The sequence below is a fragment of the Trematomus bernacchii genome, unplaced genomic scaffold, assembly GCF_902827165.1.
Source record: "Trematomus bernacchii unplaced genomic scaffold, fTreBer1.1, whole genome shotgun sequence".
NCBI lineage: Eukaryota > Metazoa > Chordata > Actinopteri > Perciformes > Nototheniidae > Trematomus > Trematomus bernacchii.
Genome location: NW_022987646.1, coordinates 1,071,698 through 1,091,620, shown reverse-complemented (window position 1 = coordinate 1,091,620; position 19,923 = coordinate 1,071,698). Strand labels below are relative to the sequence as shown.

At 40.7% G+C, this 19,923-nt stretch overlaps 3 protein-coding genes and 1 pseudogene across 3 annotated transcripts; all 4 read right to left on the bottom strand.

Moving 5' to 3' along the window:
• Window positions 1-2,418, bottom strand: LOC117485477 (protocadherin gamma-A11-like). Its single transcript, XM_034134029.1, has one exon. It carries the CDS (start codon window positions 2,416-2,418, stop codon window positions 1-3), a length of 2,418 nt encoding a protein of 805 aa, XP_033989920.1.
• A 1,765-nt stretch (window positions 2,419-4,183) lies between these two features.
• Window positions 4,184-6,586, bottom strand: LOC117485475 (protocadherin beta-16-like). Its single transcript, XM_034134028.1, has one exon. It carries the CDS (start codon window positions 6,584-6,586, stop codon window positions 4,184-4,186), a length of 2,403 nt encoding a protein of 800 aa, XP_033989919.1.
• A 1,548-nt stretch (window positions 6,587-8,134) lies between these two features.
• On the bottom strand, window positions 8,135-11,104 carry LOC117485474 (annotated as a pseudogene).
• A 1,178-nt stretch (window positions 11,105-12,282) lies between these two features.
• Window positions 12,283-14,700, bottom strand: LOC117485473 (protocadherin gamma-A11-like). Its single transcript, XM_034134027.1, has one exon. It carries the CDS (start codon window positions 14,698-14,700, stop codon window positions 12,283-12,285), a length of 2,418 nt encoding a protein of 805 aa, XP_033989918.1.
• Between the last annotated feature and the right edge of the window lie 5,223 nt (window positions 14,701-19,923).

The window sequence follows — 19,923 nt, the reverse complement described above, 5'->3', positions numbered from 1 at the left end:
TCAATTATGAAGGTACACTCGAAAGGCTCCTACCTCAGGAGAAGATTCACAATCTCCAAACACTTCAGCAAAGTCTGAAGGGCTTTTCCTCAGAGTCTGGTCAGCAGGCAGTGTGTTGTCATTGTAAGATGACACAAACTTAAAGTCACTGGTTCTAGAACCTGTTGTCAGGTAGGCGTCATAATTGTAAGCGCTGCGTAAAGTTCCTGTGCCGTCAACATCTGCGTAATTAGGAGGGAGATAAGCGCTGGGGATGGCAACTGCTCCATCAAACAACAGTCTGGGCTTTCTCCTGCGACAAAACCTCACACCGAGGATGATGATAATGAAGGTGAGGAAAAAGGTGGACACGGACACGAGCGCGATGATCAGGTAAGAGGTCAGTTTTGAGTTATTCTCATCGTAAGAAATATCCTTCAATTCTGGCACCTCAGCAAAGTTATCAGAGATAAGTAAATACATGGAGCAGGTGGCAGAGAGAGAGGGCTGTCCGTTATCTTTCACTGCCACAATAAGGTTCTGTTTCATGCTGTCAGACTCAGAAATGTCCCGCTGTGTCCTGATCTCTCCGCTGTGGAGACCAATAGTGAAAAGTCCCGAGTCAGTGGATTTGACTATATGATAGGACAGCCAGGTGTTCTGTCCGGAGTCCGCGTCCACCGCGATCACTTTGGACACCAGAGAGCCTCCGTGTGCAGCTTTCGGGACCAGCTCAGTCATGAAGGAGTTGCCCTCCGGGGCGGGGTACAGTATCTGAGGAGAGTTGTCATTCACATCCGATATGAACACACTGACGGTCACGTTGCTGCTGAGCGGAGGAGAACCGTTGTCTCTGGCCATCACGTGGACTTTAAAACTCCTGAACTGTTCATAATCAAACGACCTGACAGCGTGGATCACCCCCGTGTCTCCGTTAACAGACAGATAGGAGGACACCGGGGCCCCGTTCACCTCACCGGGTAACAGCGAATACATCACTGTACCGTTTTGTCTCCAGTCGGGGTCTCGAGCAGTAACGGAACATAAAGTGGAGCCAGGTTTGTTGTTTTCAGTCACATATGCGCTGTAGGACTGCTCCTCAAACACAGGTGGGTTGTCGTTGATGTCTGCTACAGATAACTGAGCAGTTTTAGAGGAGGACAGAGGGGGTGAGCCCTCGTCAGTGGCAGTGATTGTAATGTTGTAATCAGACACTAGTTCACGGTCCAGTTGTCCTGTGGTCACCAGAGAATAATAATTTTTAATAGAAGGAACCAACTTAAAAGGGACGTTTTGCTGAATGGAGCAGCGGACCTGTCTGTTATTCTCAGAGTCTCTATCCTGCACGTTAATGATGCCCACCTCTGCACCAGGTGACAAGTTCTCAGGTAGGGGGTTAGTCAGAGATTTCAGGTATATCACTGGAGCATTATCATTCATATCAGTAACATCAATTATAACTTTGGCATAAGATATTAGTCCTAACCCATCTTTAGCTTTAATTTTCATTTCAAACGAGCTAATTTCTTCAAAATCAATCACTCCTGTTACTTTAATTTCGCCAGTGTTATGATCAATTGAAAATATATTTACATAGTCATCAGATCCGTGGCCAAAGTCATATGTCACATCTCCATTCACACCTTCGTCTGCGTCAGTAGCACTAACATTAATCACTATGGTATCTGGAGGAGAGTTTTCAGGCAGACTGCCTTTATAAACGGCCTGGCTAAACACTGGGGCGTTATCATTAGCATCCAGCACAGTGACGTGTATGACTACAGTACCTGATCGCTGAGGAGAGCCTCCATCTAAAGCTGTGAGGAGCAAATTAATATAATTTTGCTTTTCTCGATCAAGTTTATTTTCCAAAACGAGTTCAACTTTGTTACTGTCAACAGCAAGAACAAAGTTGTCGTTTTTTTGTAAACTGTACCTCTGAACTGCATTTTGACCTATATCTGCGTCATGGGCCTCCTCGACAGAAAAGCGGTTACTCTTTTCAGCTGACTCCCTTATTTCCAATTCAATCAAATTATCTTTGAACGTTGGCGAGTTGTCATTTACATCTTGAATATGGATACTAACACGATGAAGCTCCAGAGGATTTTCTAACACCAGATCTGCTTTCACAACACACGAGGGTTTCTTGCCACAAAGGCTTTCTCGGTCCATTCTCTCCGATGTGACCAAATCTCCAGAACTCAGATTAATATCACAGTATCGCTTACGAGTCCCCTCAGAATCAACACGAGCCTTTCGGGAAGATAATGTCCTCAGATCAAGACCGAGATCTTTGGCAACATTTCCAACAACAGACTGGCGTTTCATCTCTTCTGGAATAGAATAACTCAGGTCTCCGTTAACGAGGTGCAGTGCTACAATAAAGGAAGCAAAGCAGACGATCGGCTGCATCGCAGAAAAGCCTTTGTCTCCCATCCTCGAAAAAAAACACGTCCCAGTTTGTACAAATTACAGCATGGAGCAACAAATTAAAATTCCAAAACAGAGTCAGCAACCAACATTTTACAAATGCAAACGCGATGCAAACTAATCGGGGAATGAAGGAATTGTTCTGAGAAATCTCATCAGATTGAAATGCAGTTAAAGTGGGTGGAGATGTCTCTGCTCCTTGTGTGCTGGCCTACAGCGGCACCTTCAGGCGCTTTTTACTCTTTGCATCTGCGAGTATTATTCCCCATGTCTAAACCTTTATATATACAGTCTATGGTCTAAACCCAACTCATCTTCCCTAACTTCAATACGAACTGTGTGCCATATGTAAAACATAAACCTCACAACGTAATGAACAATGCTCAAAGTTCAAATAATAAAAAAGATGCTTATTAAATAGCACAGTTTTATTATTTGATTGCATTGTGTATTTAATTATAGACAAAAACCTAGAAATAAAAACAAGTAAAGAAATAGACGCATTAAAAATGTAAATGTTGAACACTATTGTTAAACATAAACCACTCATTTAATTAAAGGTAGGGTAGGTAAGAATGGAGAAACCAGCTAAGCTAGAATTTGAAAGTACACAACCAAAAAAAATCTGCCCCTTCCTTCAGATTTCCTTACAGAGCCCCTCCTCCAACACACACGGACGTGCACATGACCAATGAGGGCACGAGATAAGTTTGTGCACGAGATGGAAGGCTGACAGGCAGGTAGGCCACCGGCTCAGATGATTGGTCGTGCTTTTTACAGCGCCACGGCTTCCACAGATGAAATATTTGTATATATTTATTGTCAAAGCATTTAATGTATTCATTGCTATCGGGATGTTATAATATTCTATGGATTATAACAAAAAGTGTTTCTGAAGTGAATTACCTACCCTACCTTTAACAAATTAACAATTTTTCTATCACTTATATCACGTGTATGTGGTAACAAATAAAGTATGTTCTTGTTGCAGGTATTAATTCTTGAGGTTTATGGATTATAATTAAATCATTACTTATTATGCATAATAATGATTAGTGTAATCATTAATATCATTATGTACATATATATGTATTATTATAATTATTATCATAATTATAATGAAAGATTGGAACATTTGAAATGATGTCTAAAGGAGAAAATAAGTTGTTTCAGTACCATGGAGAGAGTCAAAAGGAAGATCACATGGGAGGGCTTGTTTTCAGTATCAGAGATGTAATGTCCAACACAATGGACAGTGATGGGGAAGATACTTCAATATTCTTTCTTAAATAACAAGTTCATTTATCTTCAGTTGTGAATATGCATGAGGAGTGTTTCAGCAACACGGACAGATGTCACAAAACCAGTAAGGACGGAGGTCACCAATAGACCAGAGCACTGTTTGTTAAACGTTGTCATCAGCAAACGAATAAGTGTTCTCAGACTGCAGTGATGTGATTAAGAGAGTTCTAATAAGTGCATTTTAACTCGTTCTTAGACTATAGAACCTCATCCATACATACATGCTGAATCGGGCGTAGGAACTGCAGCTGTTCTAATTAATCAAGGACAGTAAACATCACCCCAAAACTAAATCAACGCAAATACATTTGACAATAAAAACAACTACAATAAGGCAGCATGATTAATAATTTTGGAAATCTTCTGTTATCCAAAAATGTATTTCAAAATCAACAAAACAATTTTACAGGAAGCACACAAATGTGAAGAACATAACACTTCTCTGCTCTACAAGTTAGCAACAAAAACATCAACTATGACAAATACACAGGAAGGTTCCTACCTCAGGAGAAGAATCACAATCCCCAAACACTTCAGCAAAGTCTGAAGGGCTTTTCCTCAGAGTCTGGTCCGCAGGCAGTGTGTTGTCATTGTAAGATGACACGAACTTAAAGTCACTGGTTCTGGAACCTGTTGTCAGGTAGGCGTCATAATTGTAAGCGCTGCGTAAAGTTCCTGTGCCGTCAACATCTGCGTAATTAGGAGGGAGATAAGCGCTGGGGATGGCAACTGCTCCATCAAACAACAGTCTGGGCTTTCTCCTGCGACAAAACCTCACACCGAGGATGATGATAATGAAGGTGAGAAAAAAGGTGGACACGGACACCAGCGCGATGATCAGGTAAGAGGTCAGTTTGGAGTTCTTCTCATCATAAGAAATGTCCTTCAGTTCTGGCACCTCAGCCAAGTTATCAGAGATAAGTAAATACATGGAGCAGGTGGCAGAGAGAGAGGGCTGTCCGTTATCTTTCACTGCCACAATAAGGTTCTGTTTCATGCTGTCAGACTCAGAAATGTCCCGCTGTGCCCTGATCTCTCCGCTGTGGAGACCAATAGTGAAAAGTCCCGGATCAGTGAATTTGACTATATGATAGGACAGCCAGGCGTTCTGTCCGGAGTCCGCGTCCACCGCGATCACTTTGGACACCAGAGAGCCTCCGTGTGCAGCTTTGGGGACCAGCTCGGTCATGAAGGAGTTGCCCTCCGGGGCGGGGTACAGTATCTGAGGAGAGTTGTCATTCACATCCGATATGAACACACTGACCGTCACGTTGCTCCTGAGAGGAGGAGAACCGTTGTCTCTGGCCATCACGTGGACTTTAAAACTCCTGAACTGTTCATAATCAAACGACCTGACAGCGTGGATCACCCCCGTGTCTCCGTTAACAGACAGATAGGAGGACACCGGCGCACCGTTCACCTCACCGGGTAACAGAGAATAAATCACGGTACCGTTTTGTCTCCAGTCGGGGTCTCGAGCAGTGACGGAACATAAAGTAGAGCCAGGTTTGTTGTTTTCAGTCACATATGCGCTGTAGGACTGCTCCTCAAACACAGGTGGGTTGTCGTTGATGTCTGCTACAGATAACTGAACAGTTTTAGAGGAGGACAGAGGGGGGGATCCCTCATCAGTGGCAGTGATTGTAATGTTGTAATCAGACATTAGTTCACGGTCCAGTTGTCCTGTAGTCACCAGAGAATAATAGTTTTTAATAGAAGGAACCAACTTAAAAGGGACGTTTTGCTGAATGGAGCAGCGGACCTGTCTGTTATTCTCAGAGTCTCTATCCTGCACGTTAATGATGCCCACCTCTGAACCAGGTGACACGTTCTCGGGTATGGGACTGGTAAGTGATTTTAGGTTAATAATAGGGGCGTTGTCATTAACATCGGTAACGTCAATAATGACTTTGGCATAAGAAGTTAATCCCAAACCATCTTTTGCTGTGATACGCAGTTCAAAAGAGGACGCCGTTTCAAAATCAACATCGGTAGTTAACTTTATATCGCCTGTCTTATGATCTATGGTAAACATCGACTTAACATCTTCCGATATGCGTCCAAATCCATATGTAACGTCTCCATTTAGTCCCTCGTCTGCATCAGTGGCACTCACTTTAAGTATGACAGTGCCTAGTGGAGAGTTTTCAGGCAGAATAGCCTTGTAAACTGCCTGACTGAACACAGGGACGTTATCATTAGCATCGAGCACAGTGATCTGAATGACCACAGTACCTGATCTCTGAGGAGAACCACCATCCAGTGCTGTAAGAAGTAGATGGATTTTCTTTACATTTTCTCGGTCAAGCTCTTTGTTAAGGACAAGCTCAACAGAATTAGTTCCAACTCCGAGAATAAAATTATCATTGCTCTGGAGGTTGTACGTCTGAACAGAATATTTGCCTACGTCTGCATCATTTGCTTCTTCTATTGGAAAACGAGCACCTTTTGCCGCAGATTCGCTTATATCTATCTGGATCAAGTCGTTATTAAATTGCGGAGAGTTATCATTTATGTCCTGAACATGAAGACTAATTCGATGTAATTCTAATGGATTCTCTAACATAAGCTCTTGTTTTAAAACGCAAGATGCTTTGTCTCCACAGAGGCCCTCCCTGTCAATCCTCTCGGCAACAGTCAGATCCCCATTACGGAGGTTTAAATCACAATAACGCGTGTCGCTCCCATCAGTATCAACTCGGGCCTTCCGAGCGGAAAGTCTGCTTGTTTCAAGACCCAGGTCCTTGGCAATATTTCCGATCACCGATCCGCGTTTCATCTCCTCCGGAAAAGAAAGGCTTACATCTCCATGGGCCATACGCAAAGAAAACAGCAGCAAATCAACGAGACATATTCGTAATGTGAACCCCATGATGGTCACCGTGACGCCTATCTGAAACACTAAACGTCCACTTTAGTTAGTAAACAGGAACAAAGCCAAAAAATACGTTTTAAACCAAAATAATCACAATCCAAGACCACGTCTCTGCCTCTTTGGACGGTTTACTGCAGCACAATAAGTCACATTGTGCTTCGACAACAGTGGGTGCGTCGACACACAAAGTATTACAGCTGGTGCATAGCGACATCTAGAGACTATTCTGGAAATTATAGACTTCCTATAGCAGCAAGTCATTACAAAGCCATACAACAACAACAACGGCATTTGTAGAGATCAAATTCATTGACCCTGAAAAGTATATATTAAAATGCTTTGTGACATGTCAAGATAATAAAACGTCAATGACGCATAAAGAAAATTAAATAGTTCCACCAAGGAACTGTTAATAAATGATGTTTTTTTTATGTTTGCAAAAATAGACTCGTGTTTGTCTGGGCGCTTATAGACCGGTCTTAAAACAAAATATATAAAAGGTTTAGCGTGTATGATACGCTTAAAGCCTAATGAAATCTTGTGTCAAGTTGGCAACTCGTCGGATTTTTTTTTTATTAAAAAAAACATTTAAAAACAGGTAACACATTAGCATAGGAAATAGGTAGGGTATCTGGGACCGTAAATATGACAATGCCAAATGCCAATACTGTGAACACAGAAAATATTGTAGGAGGTTACTCAGGAAGGCTATCTGAAAATGATGAGGTGTAACAAACGACAACAGAGACGCCTTAAAACAAAAGCCATAATGTGATTAACAAGGGCTATTTCCCTTCGAATAAATGAGCCTAATAAATCTAACAAAATACAACAACAATTGAGACCGAGCATACTGTAAATTAGAAAGAAAAAGCAAAGAACAAATAAATAAGACTTTCAATACGCTGCTGTGGACCATCATTTAGTGTACATATTTCAACTGTAATATATTAATCCTCATCCGTTTATAAATGACCGTTATTTTTGTATTGACTGTTGTGCCTTTATATATATATATATATATATTTAGTTTATTGATGCCTCTTAATGTGGGAATTTGTATGCGTCCAAGTTGGATTATGTATTTTCTGATATGTTTACTTTTATTCGAAACAGCATTTCAATCTCCCAGTCTGTATCTCACACACAGTATACTGTAATGACAATAAAGTTGATTTTGAATTTGACTTTGACTGAATAACTCAAAGTTATTTGGTGTGTGATTCCTGTAAACATGGTGGCTGAGAAAAACTAGTTTTTCAGCAATAGAAATAACCAAAGGCACCTGGTCGACTTCTGTACAATGAGCACTAAGACAGTCTTTACAAAATATATCATTCTAAACTATGAAAAGAGATGGTAATGTTTCAGAGAACGATTGGAAATCATTTGGGAAATAAATGATAATAACTCTTAGTGAAAAAAACTAGGATGGGCAAAATCATATCATCCGCCTCTAACTTTTATCTTTCTGCCATTTAAGTTTATAAAATCAAAACTGCTAAAGAAAGTGGAGATGTTTTAATATATATTTAAAATAAAGAATTACATGTGTGATGCTCTTACCTCAAGAGAAGAATCACAATCTCCAAACACTTCAGCAAAGTCTGAAGGGCTTTTCCTCAGAGTCTGGTCAGCAGGCAGTGTGTTGTCATTGTAAGATGACACGAACTTAAAGTCACTGGTTCTAGAACCTGTTGTCAGGTAGGCGTCATAATTGTAAGCGCTGCGTAAAGTTCCTGTTCCGTTAACATCTGCGTAATTAGGAGGGAGATAAGCGCTGGGGATGGCGACTGCTCCATCAAACAACAGTCTGGGCTTTCTCCTGCGACAAAACCTCACACCCAGGATGATGATGATGAAGGTGAGGAAAAAGGTGGACACAGACACTAGCGCGATGATCAGGTAAGAGGTCAGTTTGGAGTTCTTCTCATCATAAGACATATCCTTCAGTTCTGGCACCTCAGCCAAGTTATCAGAGATAAGTAAATACATGGAGCAGGTGGCAGAGAGAGAGGGCTGTCCGTTATCTTTTACTGACACAATAAGGTTCTGTTTCATGCTGTCAGACTCAGAAATGTCCCGCTGTGTCCTGATCTCTCCGCTGTGTAGACCAATAGTGAAAAGTCCCGGATCAGTGGATTTGACTATATGATAGGACAGCCAGGCGTTCTGTCCGGAGTCTGCGTCCACCGCGATCACTTTGGACACCAGAGAGCCTCCGTGTGCAGCTTTGGGGACCAGCTCGGTCATGAAGGAGTTGCCCTCCGGGGCGGGGTATAGTATCTGAGGAGAGTTGTCATTCACATCCGATATGAACACACTGACGGTCACGTTGCTGCTGAGCGGAGGAGAACCGTTGTCTCTGGCCATCACGTGGACTTTAAAACTCCTGAACTGTTCATAATCAAACGACCTGAGAGCGTGGATCACCCCATTGTCTCCGTTAACAGACAGATAGGAGGACACCGGGGCACCGTTCACCTCACCGGGTAACAGAGAATAAATCACGGTACCGTTTTGTCTCCAGTCGGGGTCTCGAGCAGTAACGGAACATAAAGTGGAGCCAGGTTTGTTGTTTTCAGTCACATATGCGCTGTCGGACTGCTCCTCAAACACAGGTGGGTTGTCGTTGATGTCTGCTACAGATAACTGAACAGTTTTAGAGGAGGACAGAGGGGGAGAGCCCTCGTCAGTGGCAGTGATTGTAATGTTGTAATCAGACACTAGTTCACGGTCCAGTTGTCCTGTGGTCACCAGAGAATAATAGTTTTTAATAGAAGGAACCAACTTAAAAGGGACGTTTTGCTGAATGGAGCAGCGGACCTGTCTGTTATTCTCAGAGTCTCTATCCTGCACGTTAATGATGCCCACCTCTGCACCAGGTGACACGTTCTCAGGTATGGGGTTAGTCAGAGATTTCAGGTATATTACAGGGGCATTATCATTCATATCAGTAACATCTATTATAACTTTGGCGTAAGAGGTTAGTCCTAAACCATCTTTAGCTTTCACGCTAATTTCAAACAAACTTATTTCTTCATAGTCAATTATGCCAGTAACTCTAATTTCTCCAGTTTTAGGATCAATTGAAAATACATTTACATAGTCATCAGATCCGTGGCCAAAGTCATACGTCACATCTCCATTCACTCCTTCATCTGCGTCTGTAGCACTAACATTAATCACTATGGTATCAGGAGGAGAGTTTTCAGGCAGACTGGCTTTATAGATGGCCTGGCTAAACACTGGAGCGTTATCATTAGCATCCAGCACAGTGACGTGTATGACTACAGTACCTGATCTCTGAGGAGAGCCTCCATCTAAAGCTGTGAGGAGCAAATTCATTTCATTTTGCTTTTCACGATCAAGTGTATTCTCCAGTACGAGTTCCACCCTGTTACTGTCAACAGCGAGAATAAAGTTGTCGTTTTTTTGTAAACTGTATCTCTGAACAGCATTTTGACCTATATCTGCGTCATGGGCCTCCTCGATAGAAAACCGGTAACCCTTAGCAGCTGACTCGCCTATCTCCATTTCAATCAAATTATCTTTGAATGTTGGCGAGTTGTCATTAACATCTTGAATATGGATACTAACACGATGAAGCTCCAGAGGATTTTCTAACACTAGATCTGCTTTCACAACACACGAGGGTTTCTTGCCACAACGGCTTTCTCGGTCCATTCTCTCCGATGTGACCAAATCTCCAGAACTCAGATTAATATCACAGTACCGCTTACGAGTCCCCTCAGAATCAACACGGGCCTTTCGGGAAGATAAGGTCCTCAGATCAAGACCGAGATCTTTAGCTATATTTCCAATAACAGATTCGCGTTTAATCTCTTCTGGAATAGAATAACTCAGGTCTCCGTTAACGAGGTGCAGCGCTACAATAAAGGAAGCAAAGTAGAAGATCGGCCGCAGCGCTGAAAATCCTTTGTCTCCCATCCTGACACAAAACCAGTCTTCGACTTGTTACTTTACGTCGATTTTACAGAGGGAAATAAAAAAATAAGTCTAAAAAGAGTCAATAATCCAACACTGCAAAGTGTGCGTCTCTGTCCACTAAAATAGGTTCGATATTTTAACCGACTCCCTAGAAAGAAAATACATGCATTCAGTAGTAGTGGGTGGGGTGGTGTGTGTTCAATTTCTGCAAGCCAACAGTGACACCATGAGTCGCTTTTGGTCTTCACAGTGTCATGTTATAAATATTCTTACCCTAGTATAAAATCACAAAGGTAATTCACCTCACGTCAATATGGCATGTGTTGAACAAATAAACTACCATTGAATGAACATGTAGATTCAGTTCCATGGACAGTGGTTACACATATATTTGTAATAGTTGTCTGAGGTAAAAGTACAAATACCTCAATCTAAAAATAATGCATCACAAAAGAAACTCCTGCATTTTAAGATTCACTTAGATAAACATACAGAACTATCTTCAGCCAAATTAATTTAAAAATATGACAAACTAACCACCTCAATCATCAGAAAAGATACCATTGTGACTGACTGATATATTATCATAATGGCCATTACAGAAACGCATCCTACAAAGCCGAGGACATACAAATGGACACTTTGCGCGTGTCATTGAGACATGCACCAAAATTGTAATATGAAAGTAACTGTACTTAAATGTTTTAAGTAACTAAGGTCAGAGAAATAACAACAATATAAACTATAACAAAATGCATTAATAAACATTTGACACAATTACTGTTGAGAAAATAAATACAAGATTTGCTTATGAAGTCAAAAGTTCGATAATAATTTAGAGTTTGGAAACAATATCATTCTAAGGGATAGCTATCACTATGAATAAAATCATATTATTTTTAAACAATACATTAATTCAGATCTTATATGAGTATCATCCATTTAGCCAAATCAAATGTAAAGTGTAACTAAGAAAAAAGACAGTTGTGATTGTGAAGGAGGCGTGTTTCAGCACCATGGACAGATACTTCTAGACCAGTAAGGACTGATGTCACCAAACAGAGCGCTGTATGGGAATCTTTGTCTAACGACAAAGGACATTGTTCTCATGATGCTGCAATGTCAGTAAGAGAGTTTCACAAAATAAAATACTAACTTGTTCTTAGAACGTTACCCCCACATTTGTGCTGAATTAGGCGTAGAAATTGTAGTTTTTCTAAAATTCAAGGGGAGTTAAAGTGATAACCAGTAATAATGTAGGTGGTTGACAAATGAGGTACGGTGGACAATGAGCAGACTGCCTAATTATTTCATTTGGATGAAAATATCTTCGTAAAAAACGCTTTTGCATCACTGTACATTTCTATGAAATGTCATGTGTGGACATAAAGGGCCAATCTTGATGAAAATCAAAGTTAAAGAAAATTATATTATATTTTTAATGTATAAAAAATTGCATTTATACGGATGAAAGGGCTTTGCGAAAACATTTAATAGCTCATAACAGAGTGAATGTGCACTTTCGTAATACAACAACCCCGAACTAAATCCACGAACATTTAATTTTGACAAGAAAAGGAAAATGTCACATAAAAGGTATATAATATGCTGATGATATGATTAATACTTTTGAAAATATTCAATTTTCAAACTAAACATGCAGAATCAAAAAATCAATTTCAATAAGAACAAAATATTGCTCAACATGAATGTTCACTGCTCCACAAGTTAGCAACAAACCATCAACTATTACAAATACACCAGAATGCTCCTACCTCAGGAGAAGAATCACAGTCTCCAAACACTTCAGCAAAATCTGAAGGGCTTTTCCTCAGAGTCTGGTCAGCAGGCAGTGTGTTGTCATTGTAAGATGACACGAACTTAAAGTCACTGGTTCTAGAACCTGTTGTCAGGTAGGCGTCATAATTGTAAGCGCTGCGTAAAGTTCCTGTTCCGTCAACATCTGCGTAATTAGGAGGGAGATAAGCGCTGGGGATGGCAACTGCTCCATCAAACAACAGTCTGGGCTTTCTGCTGCGACAAAACCTCACTCCCAGGATGATGATGATGAAGGTGAGGAAAAAGGTGGACACGGATACCAGCGCGATGATCAGGTAAGAGGTCAGTTTGGAGTTCTTCTCATCATATGAAATATCCTTCAGTTCTGGCACCTCAGCCAAGTTATCAGAGATAAGTAAATACATGGAGCAGGTGGCAGAGAGAGAGGGCTGTCCGTTATCTTTCACTGCCACAATAAGGTTCTGTTTCATGCTGTCAGACTCAGAAATGTCCCTCTGTGTCCTGATCTCTCCGCTGTGGAGACCAATAGTGAAAAGTCCCGGATCAGTGGATTTGACTATATGATAGGACAGCCAGGCGTTCTGTCCGGAGTCCGCGTCCACCGCGATCACTTTGGACACCAGAGAGCCTCCGTGTGCAGCTTTGGGGACCAGCTCGGTCATGAAGGAGTTGCCCTCCGGGGCGGGGTAGAGTATCTGAGGAGAGTGGTCATTCACATCCGATATGAACACACTCACGGTCACGTTGCTGCTGAGCGGAGGAGAACCATTGTCTCTGGCCATCACGTGGATTTTAAAACTCCTGAACTGTTCATAATCAAACAACCTTACAGCGTGGATCACCCCCGTGTCTCCGTTAACAGACAGATAGGAGGACACCGGGGCACCGTTCACTTCACCGGGTAACAGAGAATAAATCACGGTACCGTTTTGTCTCCAGTCGGGGTCTCGAGCAGTAACGGAACATAAAGTGGAGCCAGGTTTGTTGTTTTCAGTCACATATGCGCTGTAGGATTGCTCCTCAAACACAGGTGGGTTGTCGTTGATGTCTGCTACAGATAACTGAACCGTTTTAGAGGAGGTCAGAGGCGGAGAGCCCTCGTCAGTGGCAGTGATTGTAATGTTGTAATCAGACACCAGTTCACGGTCCAGTTGTCCTGTGGTCACCAGAGAATAATAGTTTTTAATAGAAGGAACCAACTTAAAAGGGACGTGTTGCTGAATGGAGCAGCGGACCTGTCTGTTATTCTCAGAGTCTCTATCCTGCACGTTAATGATGCCCACCTCTGAACCTGGTGACACGTTCTCAGGTATGGGGTTAGTTAGGGATTTCAGGTATATTACAGGAGCATTATCATTCATATCCGTAACGTCAATTATAATTTTGGCGTAAGAGGTTAGTCCTAAACCATCTTTTGCTTTCACGCTAATTTCGAAAGAACTGATTTCTTCAAAGTCAACCACACCACTAACTTTCATTTCTCCCGTTTTGGGATCAATAAAAAAAACATTTACATTTTCATCCGATATGTGGACAAAATTATATGTCACATCTCCATTCACTCCTTCATCTGCGTCAGTAGCACTAACTTTAATCACTATGGTTTCTGGAGGAGAGTTTTCAGGCAGACTGGCTTTATAGACGGCCTGGCTAAACACTGGGGCGTTATCATTAGCATCCAGCACAGTGACGTGTATGACTACAGTACCTGATCTCTGAGGAGAGCCTCCATCTAAAGCTGTGAGGAGCAAACTCATTTCACTTTGCTTTTCTCGATCAAGTTTATTCTCTATCACGAGTTCAACCTTGTTACTGTCAACAGCGATAATAAATATATTATTTTTTTGCAAGCTGTATCTTTGAACAGCATTTTGACCTATATCTGCATCATGGGCTTCGTCAATGGAGAAACGGTAACCCTTGTCAGCTGATTCACTTATTTCCATTTCAATCAAATTCTCATTGAACTGCGGCGAGTTGTCGTTTACATCTTGAATATGAAGACTAACACGATGAAGCTCCAGAGGATTTTCTAATACCAGATCTACTTTCACAACACACGAGGGTTTCTTGCCACAAAGGCTTTCTCGGTCCATTCTCTCCGATGTGACCAAATCTCCAGTACTCAGATTCATATCACAGTACGATTTACGAGTCCCCTCAGAATCAACACGGGCCTTTCGGGAAGATAATGTCCTCAGATCAAGACCGAGATCTTTGGCTATATTTCCAACAACAGACTCCCGTTTCATCTCTTCTGGAATTGAATAACTCAGGTCTCCGTTAACGAGGTGCAGCGATACAATAATGGAAGCAAAGCAGAAGATCGGCTGCAGCGCAGAAAATCCTTTGTCTCCCATCCTGACACAAAACCAGTTGTCGTCGTGTTAATGTCCAGCGTATTATCCAGATTATAATTCAAAGTACTCCCAAAAAAAACCTTTATAATCCAACTCTGGACCTGCGGACCATACAAATATATTCCAGGTGTTAACCGATCGTCTTGGAAAAATACAACCGACTTGCGTTCAGTAGTTGTGGGTGGGGTGGTGTGCGTCCATGTTCTGTAAGCCGACAGCGACACCACGAGTCTCTTTATATCTTCACAATGTTAGGTTATTAAATAGTATTCCAAAAGTCTAAAATCACGTGAAGGTAATTCACTCACATTCATATGGCATGTGGTGTGACATCAGTTGAAAACAAACTACTTTTCATTGGATATAATGCTGATGATAGAATGATAGAAAAATACATCTCTGATTTAATATGGCACTTTCGCTATCTTCCATCTATTGATGTCAAGACAATATACACGTCTAGCTCAAAAAGATTAATTTGCAGTATTATCAGAGATGAAATGTCCAGCACCATGGAGAGTGATGGGGTTTATACTTCGTTCTGTTTTCTTATATAACGTGTTTCAAATACCAAGATGTAAAAACACTGCATTCCATCGGAGAGTCCTGCATTTTAAATTTGACTTGGGAAAAGTGCATAACTATCTTCAAGAAAATGTACCTAACATATCAAAAACGAACGTGCTCGTTTAGCAGAAACAATCCTTCTGTGACTGACTGATATAATATCATGACATTAAATAAACGCATCCTATTAAACCCTAACAAAAAGGCCTACATTCATGATACTGCAACTTACCTATAACACTGTGTATTTTTTCTCTCCTGTTTTTTCTAAAAATGTTTTTTGTATTTATTTTTCCTCAAAGTTTTCCTTTCATTTTACTGTATTTGACAGAGGCATCATTTGTACACCAAACAATTGGTTTCGCCGCGCCAGGCTGCAGCCACAACAGGAGAAGCGGAGAGGGGGGGTGGGGACACGTTTGAAATCTCCGCTTATAGGTGGTGCGCAATTTTGCGCGGGCACGGTCGGCACGGTACCAACCAGCAGCACAGCACAACACGTCCCAGTTAGTACAAATTACAGCATGGAACAACAAATTAAAATTCCAAAACAGAGTCAGCAACCAACATTTTACAAATGCAAACGCGATGCAAACTAATCGGGAAATGAAGGAATTGTTCTGAGAAATCTCATCAGATTGTAATGCAGTTAAAGTGGGTGGAGATGTCTCTGCTCCTTGTGTGCTGGCCTACAGCGGCACCATCAGGCGCTTTTTACTCTTTGCATCTGCGAGTATTGTTCCCCATGTCTAAACCTTTATATATACAGTCTATGGTCTAAACCCAACTCATCTTCCCTAACTTCAATACGAACTGTGTGCCATATGTAAAACATAAACCTCACAACGTAATGTACAATGCTCAAAGTTCAAATAATAAAAAAGATCCTTATTAAATAGCACAGTTTTATTATTTGATTGCACTGTGTATTTACTTATAGACAAAAACCTAGAAATACAAACAAGTAAATAAATAGAAGCATGAAAAATGTCAATGTTGAACACGATGGTTAAACATAAAAAACTCATTCAATTAACACATGAACCATTTTTCAATCACTACAATAATATCAGTACATAACGTGTACAAAATATTGTTGCAGGTATTCATTCTTGAACTTTATGGATTCTAATTAAATCATTACTTATTATGCATAATAATGATTAGTGTAATAATCATTATTATCATTATATATATCTTTCATTATAATCATTATCATAATTATAATGAAACATTGGAAATGATGTCTAAAGGAGAAAATAAGTTGTTTCAGTACCATGGAGAGAGTCAAAAGGAAGATCACATGGGAGGGCTTGTTAAACAAATTACAAGACTTATTCTTCTGAGTTACTATTTTTTTACCAAGTCACTTTTCCAAGCAGTCATATAATAAAGACAATATCCATATTTAGCACAACCATCTCCAACCCATCGTTGCCCAAAATGGGAAATGTGATTTGTAGCCAAACAGTAAAAGCCACACTGACCATTGGGGCAGCTAGGATATAACAAACAAACAAACAAACATTGAAAGTGACACACATTGACAACCCTTTCTTCTGGCTTAATCCTCAAATATATATGTTTAAATAAGTCAACATTTTACAGACTTGTAGTATTCAGCACCAAACACTGCCATCTTCCCAGGAGCCTGAAAAGGCATTAAGGACATTTCTTTCACATATTCAGAGAGTAGTACTTCCTCTTGGAGTTCCTCTCTAAGATGCAATGAGCACCGTGAGACAATTGGTTTGTTGGTTGGTTAAGTGTATGTCCTGTATGCAAAAAAAAGCTAACTTGCCCCTTAATCTATCTGGTCTTGATCAACAACACGGCCCAGCAGACATTTTGTTTCGGTTATCCTGTAGGTATTTGTTAAAAAAACGAGTTACCAAGTTACCATTGCATTACCAAGTAATAGAAACAATGGCCTCAATAATGACTGTATACCTTTTATATTGCTTGCTAGCATTACTCCAAGCTGCAAACAAACAGCATTTTGTCTTTCAGCTTGATACTAGCATCACAATAAGCTGGCCAGCAGCTCCACCATGGCCTTCACACAGACCCCAAACTAATCCTTTGAATTGTGCAAAATTGAAAAAGGAATTGCAATGCCATGTCTCACATTACACCAAAGTCAGAAATGTAGTTACTTCCAACAATTTTCCTAAATAAAAATATGAACTGTAAATACAAAACCTAAAATCAAACGCACATTTTTAACTCTCATGAGGTTCAGGTAATAATGCCTGATGACATCAACTACCGCTGTTTTGAAGCAATTCAGACTAAACTACTGCATTGGTCAGGTGAACTGTTCACAGTTCCAGTAGCAACAAACTCAAATTCAATGTTCACATTTATTTAAACCACAATATTTCTGTTATGCTTTCTCTTCTCTCAATATTTTTTCTTAAACTATTGTTTGTTCATTCATTTTAAGAATGGCTTTTATCTGTTTTTGAAAATGAGTTCTTATTTTATTTTATTTATTTGGGTCTACAACAGATGATACAAATGTTTATGTCAGTAAATGTGTAGGCTACTAACAGAGGCGGGGGTGTTTGTGAAAAAACGGAGACAGATTTGATCAGACAGACGATCAGCTGTGCGGCGTCATCACAAAAGGACGTCGCTTCACTTGACGCTCCGAGGAAAGGACGTACCATTGCTCTTAAAACTCATTTCCCTGCTTCTTCTCCCTTCTCGTGGTTTCCTTGCGTCTCTCCATGCTTCCCTGGTGGGAGGGACTAAGAGGCAAGGAAAAGACGCAAGTGAGTTACAGTATTTGCAGCAATGCATCTGTATGACCGTCAGGCCTACAGGTGATGCTTCTTCTGCAGGTTGATGAGAAGCTGTGGCCGGACCCAGTGAGGTGGTAAAATGCTGAGTGACTAAAAGTATTTTTCCCTCCTCTGTTTTTTCTAAAAATATTTTTTGTATTTATTTTTCCTCAAAGTTTTCCTTTCACTTTACTGTATTTGACAGAGGCATCATATGTGTTTACCCAACTGTAACTATATGTTGTGCAGGAGTGTTCCACCAATTTGTTTTGGAGAAAAACAAAACAAACAATCTTTTTATGCAGAATTCTACATACAGATCACCATAAAAGATGAGTGTGCTTTAGGTGCGTTCACACCAGCCGTTTATAGTCCGGTTGAATCGAACCCTGGTGCGTTTAGCCACTTGGTGCGGTTCATTTGGGTCGGTGTGAACACAGTCCGAGACCTCTTAAGTGAACTAAACAACCGGACTCATGGTCCGCTAAAATAGGTGGTATCGGAACGCTTGCTTGCGAACTCTGGAGCGGTTCATTGCTGGTGTGAACGCAGTCCGCACCAAAACATAGGAAGCGTAGTATTTACGTGTCACAAGAACGCGGGTGTCTTCATTTCTTTAGTGAAAGAGTGAAGCAGAATGATGTGTTGAACAGTGTCGTGTAAAGTAAAAACAACTATCAAACTACAAACTATACATAAAAGTCAGAGCCACCTGCCGTCGGTGAAACCCCTCCTTACTGCAGAACGTCTCTCATTATATGTGTGTTATAATGTTTTGTATCGCACGTTGTCTGATTATATAATCATATGCGCCGTTGCTGTTGATATGCTCTCCAGATTAACAACAGCATGAAAATAACCTGTCGATGCTCCATGGCGGAGGCTCCGGTAGAAATAGCCGGGATTTGCGTTTTTACCCCCTTAATGTCTGACCAATTGTTGAACAGCATTTCCAAGCACATGACTTATGTTTAAAGTTTATAGTCCGTTTGAATTTTGCCTGTGTGAACGCAAACCGAACCTTCTGAAAAATGAAACAACAAACTGTCGTCTGGTGCGCACCAGAGAAGCGGACTATTAGGTGTGAATGCACCCTAGATTGAGCACCACAGTGTGTAGTTGGTTGGACAAAGTGTCTTGTACTATAAGTGAAGTTTGTGCCATTTGGTGCAAATGTTTGGTTTTGGTAAGTGTTTATTTGGGTGCAGTGCTTCATTTAGCAAGATATATGAGGTGTTTTGCACTTTGGGAGTGTGGTTTTGTGAATTTTGACAAAAATGAGCCCTGTTGTCAAAACATGTGTTTTAGCAATTGAATAGAACTGTAAATGAAGACATAATGCCATATGTGCTGTGATCATTTAACCAGGAGATGGCGCCTTTTGCTTAGTACAAACAGGTGTAGCATACAGGGATGAATGGGAAAGGCAGTGTGCTGCCTTCATATTGAAGATTTGATGATGAACCTCAGCGTTAACAGTTTCGGAAAATCTTTGACACCACCATCATGATTTCACTAACCGAAGTTCATGGCGCTTCTCAAGCTATCACCAAAGGATACATCCTGCACACGTTGTGTTACACAAAGCTCAGCCACTGGCTCAGAATAATATGACCTCTATTGTGACCGCAGCATGTGTGTGAATAGTTTTGCTTTTGCAGGAAGAGATTATTAATTACCAGCACTGTAAAAAAAAAGTTTTCCCCCCCCCAAAATTAACTGTTTTCTATTGTATTTCATAATTACAGGAAATCAAATAAAAATTACAAGAATAAACGGTTTATTGAAATGTGTGATGTATTTTAACAAAAAAAAACCTGTAGAAATGGAATACATTATTTATCTGTTTTTTTTAGCAGTTTTTAAATGC